This window comes from Salmo salar, chromosome 21 (genome assembly GCF_965601325.2).
Source record: "Salmo salar chromosome 21, fSalSal1, whole genome shotgun sequence".
Lineage (NCBI taxonomy): Eukaryota > Metazoa > Chordata > Actinopteri > Salmoniformes > Salmonidae > Salmo > Salmo salar.
The window spans coordinates 11,176,876-11,201,114 of NC_138311.1; the positions used below are offsets into that span (position 1 = coordinate 11,176,876).

At 43.8% G+C, this 24,239-nt stretch overlaps 1 protein-coding gene across 2 annotated transcripts in view; it reads left to right on the plus strand.

Moving 5' to 3' along the window:
• LOC106581700 (inactive dipeptidyl peptidase 10) overlaps nt 1–24,239 on the plus strand; it is a 324,848-nt gene that overhangs the window by 267,129 nt on the left and 33,480 nt on the right. For both annotated transcript variants that reach the window (XM_014163942.3, XM_014163943.3), the window contains exons 6-8: nt 10,022–10,074; nt 10,392–10,473; nt 22,630–22,750. In XM_014163942.3, the coding sequence (XP_014019417.1) occupies nt 10,022–10,074; nt 10,392–10,473; nt 22,630–22,750 (256 nt within the window). The remainder of the gene's footprint in view (nt 1–10,021; nt 10,075–10,391; nt 10,474–22,629; nt 22,751–24,239) is intronic.

Sequence of the window (24,239 nt, forward strand, 5' to 3'; positions counted from 1 at the left end):
GGGAGTGTGGCCTTAGAGGGTTTTATAATCAAGCATCAACCAGTGGGTCTTGCGACAGGTATACAGAGATGACCAGTTTACAGAGGAGTATAGAGTTCAGTGATGTGCCCTATAAGGAGCATTGGTGGCAAATCTGAGGGCCAAATTGTAAAGAACATTTAGCCGCTCGAGAGCACCCTTACCTGCTGATCGATAAAATATGTCTCCGTAATCGAGCATGGGTAGGATGGTCATCTGAATCAGGGTTAGTTTGGCAGCTGGGGTGAAACCAAGTCTATATTTAACTTTAGCCTGCAGCTTTGGTATGTGCTGAGAGAAGGACAGTGTACTGTCTAGCCATACTCCCAAGTATTTGAATGAGGTGACTACCTCAAGCGCTAAACCCTCAGAGGTAGTAATCCCACCTGTGGGTCGAGGGGCATTCTTCTTGCCAAACCACATTACTTTTGTTTTGGAGGTGTTCAGAACAATGTTAATGGTAGAGAAAGCTTGTTGGCCACTAAGAAAGCTATGTGTGTCACAGCTGTTAGAAGGAGCGGACCAAGATGCAGCGTTGTCGTAGTTCCACATATATATTTAACCAGTCAAACCGAATGCAACAATTAAACACATCAAAATATACACAAAACAACAACCGTGATGCAGGAGGATCAAATACACTCACTACGAATAATCACCCACAAGCATAAGTGAAACAAACATCAACTTAAATAGGACCTCCAATTAGAAACAATGACAACCTGCTGCCTCTAATTGGAGGTCATGCCAAACAACACCAACATAGAAATGCAAAACTAGAAAACTGAACATAGACATACAAAAACAGACAAACACCCCCTGTCACGCCCTGACAGGGGGTGTTTGAAGGCTCTGTGCTGCAGACCGCCGCTGAAGGCTCTGGGCTGCAGACCGCCGCTGAAGGCTCTGGGCTGCAGGCCGCCGCTGAAGGCTCTGGGCTGCAGGCCGGCGCTGAAGGCTCTGGGCTGCAGGCCGGCGCTGAAGGCTCTGGGCTGCAGGCCGGCGCCGATGGCTCTGGGCTGCAGACCGCCGCCGATAGCTCTGGGCTGCAGACCGCCGCCGATGACTCTGGGCTGCAGACCGCCGCCGATGACTCTGGGCTGCAGACCGTCGCCGATGACTCTGGGCTGCAGACCGTCGCCGGAGACTCGGGGCTGCAGACCGTCGCCGGAGACTCGGGGCTGCAGACCGTCGCCGGAGGCTCGGGACTGCAGACCGTCGCCGGAGGCTCGGGGCTGCAGACCGTCGCAGGAGGCTCGGGGCTGCAGACCGTCGCAGGAGGCTCCGGACTGGGAGGCGTCGCTGGAGGCTCCGGACTGGGAGGCGTCGCTGGAGGCTCCGGACTGGGGGGCGTTGCTGGAGGCTCCGGACTGGGGAGCGTTGCTGGATGCTCTGGACTGTGTTGCTGGAGGCTCCAGGCTGAGAAGCGTCACTGGAGGCTCCGGACTGAAGAGCGTCACTGGAGGCTCCGGACTGAAGAGCGTCTCTGTAGGTTCCGGACTGGGGACCTTCGCTGCAGGCTCCGTGCCATGGATCATCACTACTGGTTCCGCGTCATGTATTATCACTGGAGGCTTTGTGTGATGGATCATCACTGGAGGCTCCGGGCCATGGATTATCACTGGAGGCTTTGTGCCATGGATCATCCCTACAAGCTCCGGGCCATGGATCATCACTGGAGGCTTCGTGCCATGGATCATCCCTACAGACTCCGGGCCATGGATCATCACTGGAGGCTTCATGCCATGGATTATCGCTGGAGACGGCGGACCATTGACCATCACTAGAGGCTTCCTACGGGGGTGCTGGAACTGGTCTCACCAGACTGGGGAGACGCACTGCGGACCTCAAAGCAGGCACCGGCCTTACCGGGCTATGGAGGCATACTGGAGGAAGAGTCCGCGGAGCAGGCACAGGGAACACTGGGCCTTGGAGGCGCACTGGAGGTCTGCTACGTGGGACTGGCATAGGAGGCGCCAGGCTAGTAACACGCACCTTCGGGCTAGTGCGGGGAGCAGGAACAGGACGTACTGGGCTATGGTGGCGCACTGGAGGAAGAGTGCGCGGAGCAGGCACAGGGTACACTGGGTCTTGGAGGTGCACTGGAGGTCTGGAGTGCACGGCCTGCACAACCCACCCTGGCTGAATGCTCAACTCCGCTCAATAACTGCAGGGTGCAGGCACAATTCGCACCGGCCTTTGAATGCGCCCTGACGACACAATGCGCTTCACCGCAAAATACGGTGTCTGCTCCATCACATGCTCTCCACAGTAAGCACGGGAAGTTGTCTCAGGATTCCATCCTGACTCTGCCCAACTCCCCTTGTGCCCCCCCCCCCCCCCCCCCCTAAAACTTTTTTGGGGCTGTCTCTCAGCCTTGCCTTACAGTGCATATAGTGCCTCGTAGTATCGTCGCTCCTCTTTCGCTGCTTTGATTTCCTCCCTCGGACGACGATACTCCCCAGCCTGCCTCCAGGGTCCTTTACCAGCCAAAATCTCCTCCCAAGTCCATTCCTCCAGATACTTCTGCTGCTCCTTACCACGCTGCTTGGTCCTTCTTTGGTGGGTGATTCTGTCACAGCTGTTAGAAGGAGCGGACCAAGATGCAGCGTTTCCGTAGTTCCACATATTTATTTAACCAGTGAAACCGAATGCAACAATTAAACACTTCAAAATGTTCACAAAACAACAACCGTGATGCAGGAGGATCAAATACACTCACAACGAATAATCACCCACAAACACATGTGAAACAAACATCAACTTAAATAGGACCTTCAATTAGAGACAACGACAACCTACTGCCTCTAATTGGAGGTCATGCCAAACAACACCAATATCGAAATGCAAAGCTAGAAACTGAACATAGACATACAAAAACAGACAAACAGCCCCTGTCATGCCCTGACCTACTCTACCATAGAAAATAACCACTCACTATGGTCAGGACGTGACAGTGTGGTAGAACATTTAACACAAAATCCGGGGAGGGGCCAGCTGAATATAAGACTGTATCATCTGCATATAAACGGATGAGAGAGCTTCCTACTGCCTGAGCTATGTTGTTGATGTAAATTGAGAAGAGCGTGGGGCCTAGGATTGAGCCTTGGGCTACTCCCTTGGTGACAGGCAGTGGCTGAGATAGCAGATTTTCTGACTTTATACACTGCACTCTTTGAGAGAGGTAGTTAGCAAACCAGGCCAAAGACCCCTCAGAGACACCAATATTCCTTAGCCGGCCCACAAGAATGGAGTGGTGTACCGTATCAAAAGCTTTGGCCAAGTCAATAAAAATAGCAGCACAACATTGCTTAGAATCAAGGGCAATGGTGACATCATTGAGGACCTTTAAGGTTGCAGTGACACATCCATAACCTGAGCGGATACCAGATTGCATACCAGAGAGAATTCTATTGACATCAAGAAAGCCAGTCAGTTGATTATTGACAAGTTTTTACAACACTTTTGATAAACAGGGCAAAATAGAAATAGGCCAATAACAGTTAGGATCAGCTTGATCTCCCCCTTTAAATGAAGGACAAACCATGGCTGACTCTCCTTTATCTAACCACATTGTCCGATTTCAAAAAGGCTTTACAGCGAAAGCAAAATATTAGATTGTCAGGAGAGTACCCAGCCAGAAATAATCACACACCCATTTTTCAAGCTAGCATATATGTCACAAAAACCAAAACCACAGCTAAATGCAGCACTAACCTTTGATGATCTTCATCAGATGACACTCCTAGGACATTATGTTATACAATACATGCATGTTTTGTTCAATCAAGTTCATATTTCTATCAAAAAACAGCTTTTTACATTAGCATGTTTTGTTCAGAACTAGCATACCCACCGAAAACTTCCGGTGAATTTACTACATTTTAGTCATTTAGCAGACGCTCTTATCCAGAGCAACTTACAGTAGTGAATGCATACATTTCATACAATTTCATAATTATTTATTTTTTTTATTTTTTTTTGCTGGCCCCCCGTGGGAATCGAACCCACAACCCTGGTGTTGCAAACACCATGCTCTACCAACTGAGCTACAGGGAAGACTACTAAATTACTCACGATTAACGTTCACAAAATACATAACAATTATTTTAAGAATTATAGCTACAGAACTCCTTTATGCAATCGCGGTGTCAGATTTTAAAATAGCTTTTCTGTGAAAGCTCATTTTGCAATATTCTGAGCAGATAGCCCGGCCATCACGGCTAGCTAATTTGACACCCAGCAAGTTTGGCCCTCACCAAACTCAAATTTACTATAAGAAAAATTTGATTACCTTTGCTGTTCTTCGTCAGAATGCACTCCCAGGACTTCTACGTCAACAACAAATGTTGTTTTGGTTCCAAATAATCCATAGTTATATCCAAATAGCTCAGTTTTGTTCGTGCGTTAAGTCACTATCCGAAGGGTGACACGCCGGCGCGTTTTGTGACAAAAAAATTCAAAATATTCCATTACCGTACTTCGAAGCTTGTCAAACGCTGTTTAAAATAAATTTTTATGCGATTTTTCTCGTAAAATAGCGATAATATTCCAACAGCGCGACGTTGTATTCGTTCAAACACTGAAAGAAAAAAATGGAGTCGTCTCGTGTATGCGCGAGCCAGTGTCATTGTCCTCAGAAGGACCACTCACAAAAACCCCTGCTGTTTTTCGCCCAGAGACTGCAGAGCTCTCATTTCACTTTCTCGTGCCTTCCTAGAGCCAATGAAAGCATTAGAATATGTCACGTTACAGCAGAGATGCTGTATTTTTGATAGAGATGCCCTAGAAGGACAAGAAATGGTCAGACAGGGCACTTCCTGCATAGAATCTTCTCAGGTTTTGGCCTGCCATATGAGTTCTGTTATACTCACAGACACCATTCAAACAGTTTTAGAAACTTTAGAGTGTTTTCTATCCAAATCTACTAATTATATGCATATTCTAGTTTCTGGGCAGGAGTAGTAACCAGATTAAATCGGGTACGTTTTTTATCCGGCCGTGAAAATACTGCCCCCTATCCCAAACAGGTTAAGCGTTTTCCAGAACATCTTGGGGTTAGACCCACAGAGAGAGAACTGCTCCTTAAAGTAACTAACTTTGGCCTTCTGGATAGCCTGAGTGCGCTTATGTCTCATTTGCCTGAATGAGAGCCAGTCAGCCTAAGTATGCGTGTGCCGAGCATTTCGCCAAATTCTTGAGGTGGAGTAACTCTGCAAGATCACAGTCGAACCAGGGGTTGAACCTGTTTTTAATTCTAATTTTCTTCATGGGGGCGTGTTTGTTAATTAACAATACCACTGAAATTATTAAAAAAAGAAGGTCCAAGCGTCTTGGACAGAGGGGATCAAGCTGATTCTATACCATTTTACAGAGGCAAGTTCATGAAGGAAGGCTTGCTCATTAAAGTTTTTTAGCAAGCGTCTATGACAAATCAGGACAGGTTGTTTCACTGAGCAGCCATTACGAACCAGGCTGTAAAACAGTGATCACTAAGGTCATTACAGAAAACACCAGACTGATACCTATCAGGATTATTTGTGAGGATAACATCAAGAAGAATAGCCTTTTCTGGGTGTTTGAAGTCATACCTTGTGGGATTGGTAATAATCTGAGAAAGATTTAGGAAGTCCCATTGTTTTATGACTTGGTCAGGTGGTTTAAGTATGTCCCAGTTTAGGTCACCTAGCAGGACAAATTCAGACTTGGTGTAAGGGGCCAGGAGAGAGCATAGGGCAGGTAGGGTACAGGCCGGTGCTGATGGAGGATGATAAGCACCCAGCAACAGTCAACAAAGAGCTATTTGAAAGTTTAATACTTAAAACCAGTAAATCAAATTGTTTGGGGACAGACTTGGTGGAGATAACCGAGCACTGAAAGTGATCCTTGGTAAAGATTCCCACTCCCCCACCTTTGGAAGATTTGTCTTGACGAAAAAGGTTATAACCAGAAAGGTTAACATCAGTATTCAAAACAGTCTTCCTTAACCACGTCTCAATAATGACCAACACATTTGGATTGGAGCTCTGGACCCATACTTTCAATTGATCCATTTTAGGTAATAAGCTTCTCGTGTTAACGTGCAGAAAACCCAGGCTTTTACGGGAGCAGAAATCAGTGAAGCAGATATCAGAGCACAAGTCAGAATTGGGGCTAGCAACAGTAGATGGGCCAGGGTGTACGTGCACATTTCCAGATATCATCAACAGTAATACAATCAAGGTACGGCATAGTACAGGGAGAGCTCTGCAGTGCTGATTTATGACATCTGAATGTGCATCAGATGGCAACAAGATCATATTGTACAGCAATTTCATCAGGTAACATGAATACAAAGCCGGCGAGCGGTGTTAAGAATGGGATGGGAGGCCAAAAGTCTGTGTAACCAATAGAGAGTCAGAGTCCAGAGTTTACCCATGGAGTATAATAATGAAGTCCATTGTTTACTTGACATGACAATCGCTCTGTGAGGAAATTATGTTTTATTTCATTTGATGACAGATCTCAGTCAAAAAGAACATTTTACGTTTCTGTTCTTTCTCACATTGTAAAACCACAAAGTTTATTACATGGGTGTTTATTACATGAATACTGTACGTATTCAGCCTCTGCTAATTTGAAGGCGGCGAGTCACTGAATATAAAGGGTACTTCATCAATGTTACACAATGTTTTATCCTTCACAAAGATATATCAAGGTTTTGAGGACCAGAAGGTAAAGAAACTGAATTCTTAATATATTTCCCTCGCCAGTATGTCAAAAAAACGATCACACGGTTTTTTGACATACTGGCGAGGGAAATATATTAAGAATTCAGTTTCTTTACCTTCTGGTCCTCAAAACCTTGATATATCTTTGTGAAGGATAAAACATTGTGTAACATTGATGAATTACCCTTTATATTCAGTGACTCGCCGCCTTCAAATTAGCAGAGGCTGAATACGTACAGTAGGTCCTACCTCGCCTAACCCCTCAAGGCTGATTACTGAACAAATGAGCCTGGTGGGAATCACAAAGGAAGATGAAGGAGAGACAGAATCTTTCAGAGCTATTTCATCAGGACTATACGGGGTTCACGGTAACCCAAATAGCCCAATGTTGTGTGATTTAGCAGGCCAAAAGCAACACCTGGGGCCCTAAGCACCGTTATCACTGTATCCGTATTCCCTCCCACGCTAAATGGGTCTAGATTGGGTCTGGCAGACCCCTGAGACTGAATGGTCGTCACAGCACTGGCACCTTGAGGGCCCATGCTATTATAGTTAATCTGATGGGGCCAATGTGCTGTAAGGGTCCAGAATTGCTATGGTAACCTGAGGGCCAAATACTGACTGCTGTCAGGCTTGCACTGATCCTGTCATTCACACTGGGCCAACATTGTGCACAAAATATATAAGATAGCAAAACATGATACGGCATCGGTAGCTTCAGGGACCATTTCGCTTTGATACTCGTAGGTGTGCAGCCTGCTCTTACGTTCATTGCATAGGCACCTCTAGAGCGGCTTACAGCCTAAAATAATTCCCACCCTCGAGTGTTCTATTGATCTCCTCCCCTTTTGCTGACAAATGGATCGATCACAGTGGGGCTGGAGACACAATTAAACTTGTTTTGGGGTGAGAGTGCTAAGAAAGCTGGCTCATTGGCTCTCTGCTATGTTGGTGCTAGAAGGTGCTAGAATTTGCTTAAGTTTCTTCACTGTATTTGGTTAAGGCTCCTCTGTAACCAACAGCCAATTGAGCAAAGTTTTGCCTTAAATGTGGTCATGTTCGAATAAGGGCAGTAAACTTGGCCTTTAGTTTCTAAATGCAAGAAAGTCACCTGTTTTTAGACACATGATTAAATACAACAATCATTCCCATTTGTATTCAAATGTCCTACTCTGTATAACACAGTAATTAACAGCCTTAAACATGTTATTACTATGTAATAAACTCGTTTCACACATACAAGCATCCAAATACTATTTTCATCTCAAATACTATTTTGTAACATTTATTTTACCCAGAGGCTGAAAGCAGCCATTGGAAACCTTGGCATGCATTTCTCCGTTAGCTGGTCCGGTGGACTCTTCTCTGAGGCAGTATAGAAGAGCGCCTAAAGCTGTCTGAACCAGTCTAGATATTTAATCATGTGTTTTAATCTGTGGGCCCCTGCTCCCAGGCACGTGCCACACACTGCCAGAGATTAGGGGATCTCTGGGTAATATACAGAACCATGATCCTCCACACCTCTCCCATAAATCAAGAGAATGTTTTCATTTCATTCAATCCGATTTGCATACGTAATATGAGGGGAGGAGGGGAGGAGGGGAGGAGGGAGCGGGCGAGTCACCTTGGCAGTGGAAGAGGAGCAAGGAAAAGAGGGAGGGAAGGATGGTCAGTGTGTGGCAAATGTAATAATCAGATGATATTTGAAATGGAGGAACATGGTGATGAAAATCGTCATTAATACAACATGGGCTTTTCATTGGTTTGGGCAGATTCGTTTCCCTCTGTGTGGTTTTTTACTAAACTTTTGCAGTGTTATTAATCGTGTTTGATAAAACGTCCATGCCCCCAGCCCTGTGCAGACCACTCGTATTCAACATTGAGTTGCAGCAAAAGTTTTAGTGCAGTAGGAGTTGAAAATGTCAACCTACTTGTCTTTGATTAAATCACCACACTGAACACAAAGGTCATTGTGCCAGCTCTTGAAGAGACGTAGTGAGGGAAACAATGTGAAACATTTCGAAATGATCCTCTAACTGTACACCTGATACTGGAACTGATATTAGCCATTTTTATCATCATATACAGAGTAGGACATTTTATCAAAGCTAGAGATGACGAGCAGCTCAGAGAGAGTGAATTCCACCCTGAAGCAAAGATATCTGCGCAATTAGGTTCTTAAACACTTTCTCAGACACTCAAATTAGTATCTGACAGGCAGTTTAAACTTTTTTGCCAAAGGTCAAAGTGTGTTTGGAAGTAAAACTCCAACTGGAGGGAGTCAATAGGGTTCAAATAAAAGTCACAGAGTCCATTCCTCTTCTTGTGCCTTCCCAGGGAACAAGAGTCTGTGGTTTTGCTGTGGATATTTCACATAAGCTCATTACCTCTAGTTCCAAATGATTACCTTGAATTTGTTTTAAAGAGACGGCGCATCTAAACGCTTGGGCGTTTTAGTTCCTAGCCAGGGATGTGTTTTCACAGAGTTTTAACCTGACCTGCGTCTCTGTTGCTTAGCAGCTTATAGCAACTGAGGTAGATGAGACATATTTTGTCAAAGCCATTGGAGGTGCACTCTCCAACCCCCTCCCTTTCTGAGATCACTCATCTTGGCTTGTCAACACTATTTCTGGTGCTCATCAATCTAGCGCTATCACATCTTTGCCACCACCTTCCGCCGTCCTCATGCGCTATGCATAATTCACTGTGGCAAAGTGCATCCTTTTCAAATGAAGAAGCACTTTTTAATTTGAGCTATCCATCCTCGGCTGTGGCATCCCTGTTTTTAGACTCCTGTCTGCTCAAACAGATATATCAAACACTTGAGTCTGAATCAGGTGTCTCAATCCCTCTTTTTCTTTCTTTCTTTCTCTCTCTCTCTCTCGCTCTCTTTTCCCCGTCTACAGTGTGAATTATACTATCAAGTCAGGCACAGCTTCTCGAGGGGAATCCAGACAGATTTACAAACACCCCAGTCAGAACCATTTGGATGCTCTCTCTCTCCCCCTCCCTCCTGCCTTTCTCTCTGTGTCTTTCATACTCCTGGGCTTTCAGACCTAAAGTCATGGGGGTTGCATGATCAGTTTCTCAGACGGAATTAAAATGTCTCATCTCCCAGCTGTCACCCATGCAAATTGCATTGTCCCCAGAATCTATCTGTGAAAACAGCTACCGGTCTATTCTGTTTGATGCCTTTCTCTGCCTGTTTTTATGATGTTGTTATCAGCCAAGCTGCCTCCATCGTAAATATTTCATGCAGTAATCTTCTCTTTCTTTTCTCTCTTTTGTTCCAGGTTTTCCGGCATTCATACATGGCCTCATATAGCATTTACAACGTCCACACAAGGTATGTTTTGTTTGCTTGTTTACCATGAACTTTGTTGGGGTCTTGATGTGTTTGTTTACTTGTCAAGGCAATCTTTTCTCAGGCATTAAGTACATTTCAATTATGATGATAAAACAATGCTGTGAAATTAGCTTTTAAAGTTTTTAAATGTTAATTTGAAATACAGGCAGTCCAAGTTTTCAAATGTTAATTTGAAAGGCAGGCAGTCCAAGTCTAGTAGGCTGAGAGGAGTTGAGCACTGTCCTTCAAACAAAATGTGTCAGCTGTGTCAGCTGCTCTAAGCAGCAGTGTTACTGTTACTTAATGTTGTTTTTCAGGGAGGTATGGGAGCTGGATCCTCCAGAGGTGCTAAATTCTATTCTGCAGTATGCTGCATGGGGAGTACAGGGCCAGCAACTGGTAAGTCAAAGACAAGTGGTCTATGACCACAAGTAGGCCATTCGTCCACGCAATCCTCTTATATCTCCCATGTTACCATTTATAATGCAACGGTCATATTTGGCAATGTGATTTTTCCTGTGCCTGCAAGTATGGCTATTAAAGTCACAACCCTTTATGACGTTGCTTTTGAATATTATTAGCATTTTTTGGTGTAATGGCTAAGGTATCAGGTTGATAGTCACTAGACCCAGGTTTGAGTCCTGGTCAGGGCTCCCCTCCAAATTTGCAATATTCTGCATTTACCCACCCCAATGTTGAAGGTAACTGACTATAGTCATTACTTAGGCTTATGTCAGCTACTTTTGGGTACAGCTTGTATAAACTTAAAAGAAGTTGCTTTAACAAGTGTTGGCTGTGGCCTTAAATATACAGTACCAGGTGACTACCTCATGAATCTGGTTGAGAGAATGCCAAGAGTGTACAAAGCTGTCATCAAGGCAAAGGATGGCTACTTTGAAGAATCTAAAATCTAACATCTATTTTGATTTGTTTCACACTTTCTTGTTAGTTACATGATTCCATGTGTGTTATTTCATAGTTTTGATGTATTCACTATTATTCTACAATGTGGAAAATTGTAAAAATAAAGAAAAACCCTTGATTGAGTAGGTGTGTCCAAACTTTTGACCGACACTGTATGTGCAAAGGATTAGGAGCGGTTGGTATGCCAAGGATCAACAGTTTTAATAAATCTCTTTATTCTGTATTTTCAAAATGATGTTCTTTCTTGGTTTGGCCTTCGGGATGATTTTCTTTCCTTTTCCTCGTGTAATTGCTTTGTTTAACTTAATTGTTCTCCTATTTAATCCCCGCATGGAGTGCTTTCTGAACTTTTAATTAGAATGTGTTTTGATTATGTTGCTGTTGAAAGCGAATCATGCTTCTCATTAAAGACGCAACAATGGACTATGTCATATTCACATTATCTCAGACAATGGCAGAATCTATGTTTTGATATACTTTGGCAGCTCCCCTGTTGTCTGCTATTGCCTTGCTGTCATATACAAATGGCGCCGACAGAGATGGTCGCCTCACTTCGAGTTTTTAGGAAATATGCAGTATTTAGTTTTTTTATGTATTATTTCTTACATTGTTACCGTAGGAAATCTTGTCTTATTACATACAGCCAGGACGAACTATTGGATATAAGAGCAACGCCAACTTACCAACATTACGACCAGGAATATGACTTTCCTGAAGTGGATACTCTGTTTGGACCACCACCCAGGAAAATGGATCTAATCCCAGTAGCCGACCCAAAACAACGGCGCCGTAGAAGGGGCAGAGGGAGCGGCCTCCTGGTCAGGCTCCGTAGACGTGCACATCACTCACCGCTCCCAAGTATACTACTCGCCAATGTTCAGTCTCTTGACAACAAGGTAGACAAAATTCGAGCGAGGGTTGCCTTCCAAAGAGACATCAGAGATTGTAACATTCTCTGTTTCACGGAAACATGGCTCTCTCGGGATATGTTGTCGGAATCGGTTCAGCCACCGGGCTTCTCCGTGCATCGCGCCGACAGAGATGAACACCTCTCTGGGAAGTGGAAGGGCGGGGGTGTATGCTTTATGATTAATGACTCATGGTGTAATCATAACAACATACAGGATCTCAAGTCCTTCTGCTCACCCGACCTAGAATTCCTTGCAATCAAATGCCGGCCATTTTACCTACCGAGAGAATTATTGTCAATTATAGTCACAGCTGTGTACATTCCCCCTCAAGCAAACACCAAGATGGCCCTCAAGGAACTTCACTGGACTCTATGTAAACTGGAAACTATATATCCGGAGGCTGCATTTATTGTAGCTGGGGATTTTAACAAAGCAAATTTGAGAACAAGGCTACCTAAATTCTATCAGCATATTGATTGCATGACACGGATGGCTTATACTCTCGACCACTGTTACTCTAACTTCCGTGATGCATACACATCCCTCCCCCGCCATCCCATTGGCAAATCCGACCACGACGCCATCTTGCTCTTACGGTCTTATAGGCAGAAACTCAAACAGGATGTATCAGTGACGAGAACCATTCAACGCTGGACTGACCAATCGGAAGCCACGCTTCAAGATTGTTTTGATCACGCGGACTGGAATATGTTCCGGTCAGCCTCAGAGAACAACATTGACATATACGCTGACTCGGTGAGTGCGTTTATAAAGAAGTGTATTGGAGATGTTGTACCCACTGTGATTAGTAAAGCCTACTCTAACCAGAAACCGTGGATGGATGGCGGCATTCGCGCAAAACTGAAAGCACGATCCACCACATTTAACTATGGAAAGAGGTCTGGAAATATGGCTGAATATAAACAGTGTAGTTATTCCCTCCGCAAGGGAATCAAACAAGCGAAATGCCGGTACAGGGACAAGGTGGAGTTGCAATTCAATGGCTCAGACATGAAACGTATGTGGCAGGGTCTAGAGGAAATCACGGACTACAAAAACAGCCACGTCACGGACACAGCCGTCACGTTTCCAGACAAACTAAACACCTTCTTTGCCCGCTTTGAGGATAATACAGTGCCACCATCGCAGCTCACTTACAAAGACTGCAACCCCCCTCTCCTTCTCCGTGGCTGATGTGAGTAAAACATTTAAACGTGTTAACCCTCGCAAGGCTGCTGGCCCAGACGGCATCCCTAGCCAAGTCCTCAGAGCATGCTCAGACCAGCTGACTGGTGTGTTTACGGACATATTCAATCGCTCCCTATCTCAGTGAGTTGTCCCACCTGCTTAAAGATGGCTACCATTGTTCCTGTACCCAAGAAGGCAAAGATACCTGAACTAAATGACTACCGCCCCGTAGCACTCACTTCTGTCATCATGAAGTGCTTTGAGAGGCTAGTCAAGGATCATATCACCGCCACCTTAATGGCCACCCTAGACCCACTTCAGCTTGCATACCGCCCCAACAGGTCCACAGATGATGCAAACGCCATTCCACTTCCCACTGCCCTATCCCATCTGGACAAAAAGAATACCTATGTAAGAATGCTGTTCATTGATTACAGCTCAGCATTCAACATCAAAGTACCCTCCTAGCTCATCATCAAGCTGGAGGCCCTGGGTCTCAACCCCGCCCTGTGCAACTGGGTCCTGGACTTTCTGACGGGCCGCCAACCCAGCTGGTGAACATAGGAAACAACATTTCCACTTCGCTGACCCTCAATGCTGGGGCCTCACAAGGGTGTGTGCTCAGCCCTCTCCTATACTCCCTGTTCACCCATGACTGCGTGGCCATGCACGCCTCCAACTGAATCATCAAGTTTGCAGACGACACAACAGTAGTGGGCTTGATCACCAACAACGACGAGACAGCCTACAGGGAGAAGGTGGTGTCAGGAAAACAACCTCTCACTCAACATCAACAAAACAAAGGAGATGATCGTGAACTTCAGGAAACAGCAGAGGGAGCACCCCCTCCATCCACACTGAAGGGACAGCAGCGGACAAGGTGGAAAGTTTTAAGTTCCTGGGCGTACACATCACAGAAATACTGAAATGGTCCACCCACACAGACAGTGTGGTGAAGAAGACGCAGCAGTGCCTCTTCAACCTCAGGAGGCTAAAGAAGTTTGGCTTGTCACCCAAAACCCTGACAAAGTTTTACAGATGCACAACCGAGAACATTCTGTCGGGCTGTATCACAGCCTGGTACGGCTACTGCACCGCCCTCAACCACAAGGCTCTACAGAGGGTGGTGCAGTATGCACAACGCAACTACCTGCCCTCCATGACACCTACAGCACCCGATGTCACAAGAAGGCCAAGAAGATCATCAAGGACAACAACCACCCGAGCCACTGCCTGTTCACACCGCTATCATCCAGAAGGTGAGGTTAGTACAGGTGCATCAAAGCTGGGACTTTGAAAATAGATTTAAAAACAGCTTCTATCTCAAGGCCATCAGACTGCTAAACAGCAATCACTAACTCAGAGAGGCTGCTGCCTACATTGAGACCCAATCACTGGACACTTTAATAAATGGATCACTAGTCACTTTAGATAATGCCACTTTAAGTAATACCACTTAAATAATGTTTACATATCTTACATTACTCATATCACGCGTATATACTGTATTTTATACCATCTATTGCACCTTGCCTATAACCGCTCAGCCATCGCTCATCCATATACTATATGTACATATTCTCATTCACCCCTTTAGATTTGTGTGTTAGGTAGTTGTTAGGGAATTGTTAGATATTACTGCACTGTCGGAACTAGAAGCACAAGCATTTTGCTACACTCGCATTAACATCTGCTTACCATGTGTATGTGACCAATACGATTTGATTTGCTATTTCTCTTTCTTACATGGAAATGTATGTTTGAGTGAATTACATGTGAAGCCAGAATGTATAGATAATAGCCACTCAATCTCTTGTCTTGGGTTAGAAGGTCAACCAAGTTACCTGGCCTTTAAAACATTTGCATCAAAGAATTCCTTTGGCCCTTTTAAGTCACAAAATTATGAGGTGCTGGTTTTTAAGTATTTACCTGTTGTAAAGGTGAATGTCTGGCCCTTTTTGGCAATGCACTTCTAGTGGACATTCAGACATGTTGACAGCTTTCAGTCAGATTAACGGAAAGATGATATTTGATAAACGATAACAATCAGTAGTGAAATGCGAAGTACACCTGAAATAACCTATACTAATTTGACATTCAGTATGCCATTTAAATGTTGACCATTTCCATTTCCTCCAAGCCTGACTATTTATCTAAAATCTGCTCGTTTTGTAGTACTTTGTAGTGAAGCCCCAGAGCAGGATTAACCACATTGCCCCATCACCTCTGGAAGGCTTCTTTTAAGCTTTTACAGAAGGCTGCTCAGACACAGTTCTGATGGTCTCACATGTGTAGGATCCCACGTCTGACGCCAAATATTATGAAATTGGGTCATGTTTGATTCAAACTTAGTACTATCCATTTGGATAGTGGGCACACTGCTGTAACTAAATGTTTTTATTGAACCTTTATTTAACTAGGCAAGTCAGTTAAGAACAAAGACAGATATACAATGACAGTCTACCGGGGAACAGTGGGTTTACTGCCTTGCTCAGGGGCAGAATGGCAGATTTTTACCTTGTTAGCTCGAGGATTCAATCCAGCAACCATTCGGTTACTGGCCCAACGCTCTAACCACTAGGCTACCTGCCGCCCCTAAAGTGCCAAGAAGGTTAATATATTTGTCCGACATCATGGGGAGACTAATGGCAGGATCATTATGGTATCCCCCAAAAAATGTGATACAATAAAGCAGTTTTTCGTACCAAGACCCCAGAACTCTATTAGTCTAATCCAGGGCAAGTGGCATCCAAAATGCACCTGAACTAAAACGAGAGGCCAGCCTTTCTGAAACAGTGGAAACAGCATAAGCAGGTTGATTTGGAATGCTAAATGACCCTTGCATAGTCTTACTTGCGTAACCCCGGTTCTCTGTGTGAGGTATCGCACATATGGGGACACGCCCTTCGAGACGGGAACACAAGGAAGCTCCAATCACACAACGTCTGTCATAGACAGACAGGAAGTATGGTGGATAGTGGGGAACCCCACTTCTTATAAGGCACCACAATCCCACCCTGTACTGACTATCAAACATATGTTTTCTTCCTTACACATAGCGAGAAGGGAAACGCGGTGAGATACACTACCTCACTCATAATATCAGAGTAACGGGGTTACTCAAGTAACCTTAAGTTCTCTTTCAAATACTTGTTTCGGTATCTCACATATGGGGCAAGACTCATCCCTCAGAGGCCCCGAACTAAGGGACATATGCGTAGAGCAGGTGGTAGCTTTCCTGTCAAGCCCAACTCAGTCCAAACAGATGGGAAAACTCAAAAATGGATCCAAACTTAAGCCCTTAAACAGATGGGAATTGGTCTATATGGAAAGGGCTAAATTGAAATGTTTCTTACAGAAGAAATATGGAAATGCATAACCTCAGCACGCCGCAGGTCTAACTGGTGTTTCCAAGTGGCCATAGACCTCTCCAAAGTGTGCACAGTTCCTAAGCAATTTCAATGACTCAAACAAGAGTCTTCAACTATAATCTGCTTTTTTTAGCTCTCTTAGCTGTGCCATTGAGGAACTAGTGCAAGCACTTTTTTTTTTTTTTTTGTGTGTGGAACACAGCCCTGCATGCCCGCCTTTACACAATTAATGTTGTTTACAAAATCCAAAGGTGGACATCATTTGAAAGCTTGTTCTATTACCAACGTGACTGGCTGAATTATAAAATACGATCTTACAGTATTAGACTTTCACAATGCAATTTAGAGAACAGATCATAATTGTGGTTAATATACTGCAGATTGGAGTCAGATGTGTGGTCTGCGGCAAATTCTCTTCACAATATAACAAACTGGCTCATTCTGTTCAGGACAACCCAGGGTATGACGCCATGTCACCTTGGAACTAACTCTACATTAAAACGTAGTGATCATAAACCTTTACACTGTATATGCTTTTATGATATCAAAGTAGTATTTATTATAGTCCTCAACGTCTCATCTTTCAAAAATCGTTATTTTTATTTCACTTAGGCCTGCATGTTGGAGCTTGGACCATAAGATGTTCACTGTACCCCGCAATCACACCTGCAACCCTGTACATATGACTATTAAACACACTGAATCGGAATCTAACTGTCTGATGCCGGTGGGGATGAATGATTTGTGAGAGGAGCTTAGAGAGAGCTTGTGATTTCCGTAAGGTAGAAAACAATAATGGCTAGAGGGCGGGATCGTAGCACCTTATAAGGAGTGGGGTTCCCCATTATTCGCCATGCTTCCTGTCTGTATATGAAAGACATGTAATTGGATCTTCCATGTGGTCCAGCCTTGAAGGGAATGTCCCCATATGTGAGATTCTGAAACGAGTATTTGGAAGAGAAACTCCAGTTCATTTTCAAAAGGAAATCAGCCAAATTAGATGATTGATTCCAACATACAGCCTTTTGTCAACATCTAACAGGCTTAAGTATATTAGTGGCTTCTTGTCTACATTTGGAACATTCTGTGTGGTTTATTTGGGCATAAATCAAACTCACCTCCATTAGAGGGCCATTACTGGTGATGAGGGGTGAGAGGCAGACAGATGTGCAGGCATGCGGGACTCTCGAGTGGCATACGCTGCATCATTAGCCATAAGTGTATCTTATGAATAGATGATACTGCTAGTATACATATCTTCGATGCCCATACGGGGAAAAAATACATTGGGAATATAATGTATTTGAAAAACATTTATTTAATACATTTTAAATGCATTCCAACATATATTGAAAGTGTATATATACTGTAAATGTTTGTAAAATGTACACCGGGTGTACAAAACATTAGGAACACCTGCTCTATCCATGTCAAACTCAAATCGAAACAAATTTTATTTGTCACGTGCGCAGAATACAACAGGTGTAGGCCTTACAGTGAAATGCTTACTTACAGGCTCTAACCAATAGCGCACAAAAGGTATTAGGTGTACAATAGGTAAGTAAAGAAATAAAACAACAGTAAAAAGACAGTTGAAAATAACAGTAGCGAGGCTATATACAGACACTGGTTAGTCAGGCTGATTGAGGTAGTATGTGCATGTAGATATGGTTAAAGTGACTATGCATATATGATGAACAGAGAGTAGCAGTAGTGTAAAGGAGAGGTTGGCGGGTGGTGGGTGGCGGGACACAATGCAGATAGCCCGTTTAGCCAATGTGCGAGAGCACTGGTTGGTCGGCCCAATTGAGGTAGTATGTACATGAATGTATAGTTAAAGTGACTTTGCATATATGATAAACAGAGAGTAGCAGCAGCGTAAAAGAGGGGTTGGGGGGGGGGGGCACACAATGTAAATAGTCCGGGTAGCCATTTGATTACCTGTTCAGGAATCTTATGTCTTGGGGGTACAAGCTGTTGAGAAGCCTTTTTGTCCTAGACTTGGCACTCCGGTACCACTTGCCATGCGGTAGTAGAGAGAACAGTCTATGACTGGGGTGGCTGGTGTCTTTGACAATCTTTAGGGCCTTCCTCTGACACCGCCTGGTGTAGAGGTCCTGGATGGCAGGCAGCTTAGCCCCAGTGATGTACTGGGCCGTACGCACTACCCTCAGTAGTGCCTTTTGGTCGGAGGCCGAGCAATTGCCGTCCCAGGCAGTGATGCAACCAGTCAGGATGCTCTCGATGTTGCAGCTGTAAAAACTTTTGAGGATCTCAGGACCCATGCCAAATCTTTTTAGTTTCCTGAGGGGGAATAGGCTTTGTCGTGCCCTCTTCATGACTGTCTTGGTGTGTTTGGACCATTCTAGTTTGTTGTTGATGTGGACACCAAGGAACTTGATGCTCTCAACCTTCTCCACTACACCCCGTTGATGAGAATGGGGGCGTGCTCGGTCCTCCTTTTCCTGTAGTCCACAATCATCTCCTTAGTCTTGGTTACGTTGAGGGATAGGTTGTTATTCTGGCACCACCCAGCCAGGTCTCTGACCTCCTCCCTATAGGCTGTCTCGTTGTTGTCGGTGATCAGGCTTAACACTGTTGTGTCATCTGCAAACTTAATGATGGTGTTGGAGTCGTGCCTGGCCATGCAGTCGTGGGTGAACAGGGTGTACAGGAGGGGACTGAGCACGCACCCCTGGGGAGCTCCAGTGTTGAGGATCAGCGTGGCAGATGTGTTGCTACCTACCCTCACCACCGGGGGCGGCACGTCAGTAAGTCCAGGATCCAGTTGCAGAGGGAGGTGTTTAGTCCCAGGATCCTTAGCTTAGTGATGAGCTTTGAGGGTACTATGGTGTTGAACGCTGAGCTGTAGTCAATGAATAGCATTCTCACATAAGTGTTCCTTTTGTCCGGGTGGGAAAGGAAAGTGTGGAGTGTAATAGAGATTGCATCATCTGTGGATCTGTTTGGGCGGTATGCAAATTGGTGTGGGTCTAGGGTTTCTGGGATGATGGCGTTGATGTGAGCCATTACCAGCCTTTCAAAGCACTTCATGGCTACAGATGTGAGTGCTACGGGTCTGTAGTCATTTAGGCAGGTTGCCTTTGTTTTCTTGGGCACAGAGACTATGGTGGTCTGCTTGAAACATGTTGGTATTACAGACTCAATTAGGGACATGTTGAAAATGTCAGTGAAGACACCTGCCAATTGGTCAGCACATGCCCAGAGCACACGTCCTGGTAATCCATCTGGCCCCGCAGCCTTTGTATGTTGACCTGTTTAAAGGTCTAGCTAACACAACATGTCATTGGAACACAGGAGTGATGGTTGCTGATAATGGGCCTCTGATCGCCTGATCGCCTATGTCGATATTCCAGCTACAATAGTAATTTACAACATTAACAATGCCTACACTGTATTTCTGATCAATTTGATGTTATTTTAATGGGCAAAATTTTTGCTTTTCTTTCAAAAACAAGGAAATGTCTATGTGACCCCAAACGTTTGAACGGTAGAGTAAGTATTCAGAACCTTTACTCAGTACTTTGTCGTAGCAACTTTGACAGCAATTACAACCTCAAGTCTTCTTGGGTATAATGCTACAAGCTTGGCACACCTGTATTTGGGGAGTGTCTCCCATTCTTCTCAGCAGATCCTCTCAAGCTCTGTCAGGTCGGATCGGGAGCGTTGCTTGATTTCTCTGTAATTTGCTCCGTTCATTTTTCCCCTGATCCTGACTAGTCTCCCAGTCCCTGCCATTGAAAAACATACCCACAGCATGATGCTGACACCACCATGCTTCACCGTAGGGATGGTGCCAGGTTTCCTCCAGATGTGATGCTTGGCTTTCAGGCCAAAGAGTTCAATTTTGGTTTTGTCAGACCAGAGAATCTTGTTTCCCATGGTCTGAGAGTCTTTAGGTGTCTTTAGAGTCTTTAGAAAACCAAACTGGTTTTCATGTGCCTTTTACTAAGGAGTGGCTTCTGTCTGGGCCCTCTAATATAAAGGCCTGATTGGTGGAGTGCTGCAGAGATGGTTGTCCTTCTGGAACGTTCTCCCATCTCCACAGAGGAACTCTGGAGCTTTGGCAGAGTGACCATCCAGTTCTTGGTCACCTTCCTGACCAAGGCTCTTCCCCCCCCCGATAGCTCAGTTTGACCGGGCGGAATGATGGAGGCCACTGTGTTCTTGGGGACTTTCAATGCTGCAGAAATGTTTTGGAAACCTTCTCCAGATATGTGCCTCGACACAATCCTGTCTCTGAGCTCTACGGACAATTCCTTCGACCTCATGTCTTGGTTTTTGCACTGACATGTGTTGTCAACTGTGGGACCTTACAAATTTATTTACAGGTGTGTGCATTGATATTGATATCAAGTCCTACAGCAACAATGTTTTTCTGAACCCCCTGCTAAAGATGAAGGGAAATATATCTTCCATTACGAAAAGTGAGCATGAGAAGGCTTAGGTCTGCATACCACCGCTAGCCGTCCACTGTAGAGCCGTATAATACCACTCATTGGAAGCACAACATTTACATTTACATTTTAGTCATTTAGCAGATGCTCTTATCCAGAGTGACTTACAGTTAGTGCATTCATCTTAATATCACAGTCATGGTGAGTACATTTTTCCTCAATAAAGTAGCTGTCAGCGAGGTCAGAGCTAGTAGGGGGGGGAGTCAAGTGTGAGTGTTAGTTCACAAATTGTTTTGGGGTTGGTGGTGCTGTGGGATTTATTTAAGATACTCTTTGAAGAGGTAGGGTTTCAGATGTTTTCGGAAGATGGGCAGGGACTCTGCTGTCCTCGCTTCAGGTGGAAGCTGGTTCCACTATTGGGGTGCCAGGACAGTGAAGAGCTTGGACTGGGCTGAGCGGGAGCTAGCCATACATTGTACAACCTATAGTAAAAAAAATGGAATAACAATAATCATCTCGAGCTCTATAATGTTTTCATTATTTAATTAAGCTGAAGAGAGGCACTTACTATAGTCTTCTTTTTTTTGCCTCTTGAGATGGGAAAACATGTTTTTATGAAGTTGAGCATGTGATCTTGGTGCCAGAATGTTAAAATTAGGTGAAATCAAAAGTATATTTGTTTACTCACCATCACAATTTAAATTATATTACTGGCAAAGTTTTGGCCTGGTGGCCCAAAAAAGTATACTGATACTCAGTTCGTATACAGAACTGACACAATAGGTTTGTGTGGGTCAACAACAGCATCCTTGAAGTGAAGGTTTTTGCTGCTGGGCTGATCTGTGAACACAAACTCAAGCCCAAAACAAAAAGTAATCCATATAGAAATGTAACGATAGCGCTTCCTTGTAACCGAACCTGTCATAACCAAATTTCCTAACAGACGCCTCATAGTTTCAAACACACTCATCTCCTACACCACTGTGGTACTGAAAATCCTACCCCATTTAAGGACAGCTACTCTCAGCTTTTAGTGGAGCAGATGGTACATTGATGTGGAAACTGTTCAAACTGTTCAAGTCATTGCTGTTAAAAGCAGCTCTTTTCGCTGAATCCTATACCACACACATACTACTGAAGCGATTTAGACAAGTTGCCTTTGCTTAATGTCTTTGATGTAACAGCGGGGCCTGCAGAGCTTGAGATGGGGTCAGCTCAGCTCCAGGACCAAGTGACTACATAACAGTGTTTTATGTAAGTCTGGCTGATGCAGACAGCTGGCTGGCTGAGAAACATTGAATGGTTCTGGGAAAATGTGTTATCTGAGGCTGAGGAATTGGGTGCTAATTTCAACACTGCTCTATGTAACACAGGTCCTTTAGGTTGATGGAATCAGACATTAGGTTTCTGCTGTTTCTCTGGACAGGGGTGATTCCAGGCCACTTCAATCGTATCCAATCAGGGAATAAGACCTGAATGGAAAATGTGTTATTATTTCCCACTTTCATGAATTTCAATATCTCTGATAAATTGAGTGGGTTGAAAGGGATTTTACCGTAGGCCTTGTATTTGTGTTTGGATATACTGTACTTTACCATCAACGTTTATTTTCTTTTTGTCAAATGCTGATGTTTCATTGAGTTTCACAGTGCAGGGCTGTAGAGGTCATACCAAAGTGAAATGTTAAATGTGATATGTCAGTAATGACTTTCCTGATCTCATTGTGTGTCCTTGTGCCCACAGATCTACATATTTGAGAACAATATTTACTACCAATCAGATGTGAAGAGCAACTCCCTCAGACTGACATCGTCTGGAAAGGAAGGGGTCATTTTCAATGGGATCGCTGACTGGCTGTACGAGGGTAGGTGGGTCGTTCCACAAATAGAATACATTTTGCGCCCCTTTGATATTTGAAGTAGAAATTGGGCAGCAATATTTAATCTTAAATGCCTGTTATATTAAATGAAGTGCCCTTTAATATAGACCACACAGAAAATGTTATCAGCTTTTTTATATGAATAAAAAGACTTCTAAAGTGCCAACATTCAGCATTTTGGCTTGTCCCTCTGTAGCCTCCGTGACTTCTATGAAGATTTTAACCCACTTAACCCCAAAATATATCAATTTTTTCACAATCCTCTGCAGTTGTGATGTAGTGCAAAATTCTCTAAAACGACATTGGCTTATGGTAGAGAAATTAACATTACATTTTCTGGCAACATCTGTGGTGGAAATTCCTGCGGTCAGCATGCCAATTGCACGTTCCCTCAAAACTTGAGACATCTGTGGCATATTGTTGTGGGATAAAACGCCGCATTTTAGAGTGGCCTTATATTGTCTCCAGCATAAGGTGCACCTGTGTAATGATCATGCTGTTTAATCAGATTCTTGATATGCCACACCTTTCAGGTGGATGGATTATCTTGGCAAAGGAAAAATGCTTACTAACAGGGATGTAAACAAATGTATGCACAACATTTGAGCAAAATAAGCTTGTTGTGCGTATGCAGTGGTGTAAAGTACTTAAGTAAAAATACTTTAAAGTACTATTTAAATAGTTTTTGGGGGTATCTGTACTTTACTTTACTATTCATATTTTTAACTACTTTTACTTTACTTCACTACATTCCTTAAGAAAATAATGTCGTTTTTTACTCCATCAATTTTAACTGACACCCAAAAGTACTCGTTACATTTTGAATGCTTAGCAGGACAGAAAAATTGACCAATTCACGCACTTATCAAGACAACACAAATGCATCTATTGTAAATGATATCTGAGTGTTGGAGTGTGCCCCTGGTTATCCATACATTTTAAAAGCAAGAAAATGGTGCTGTCTGCTCTGCTTAATAGAAGGAATGTTAAATGATTTATACTTTTACTTTTGATACTTAAGTATATTTTAGCAATTACATTTACTTTTGATACTTAAGAATATTTAGAACCAAATACTTTTAGACTTTTACTCAAGTAGTATTTTACTGGGTGACTTTTATTTTTACTTGAGTAACTTTCTATTAGGGTGTCTATACTTTTACTCAAGTATGACAATTGGGTACTTTTTCCACCACTGTGCGTATGGAACATTTCTTGGATTTGTTACTCTTCTATCATCTGTACCGTTGTGAAGAATTATCTTTGTAATTGTTTACTGTTTGGGCATTTTTGCCTTGATATGGACATTCAGGGCCATATTAACTAAGCGTGTGTACCCAGCAATGTATAAAACACCAAAAGCAAAGCCAAAACATGAGACTATTCATTTAAAGTACAGTTTATAATTACTTTATTCTTTCTATTGATCTTTATTTGACCTATTTGTTATTTCACCAATGTTTTAATACCCCTT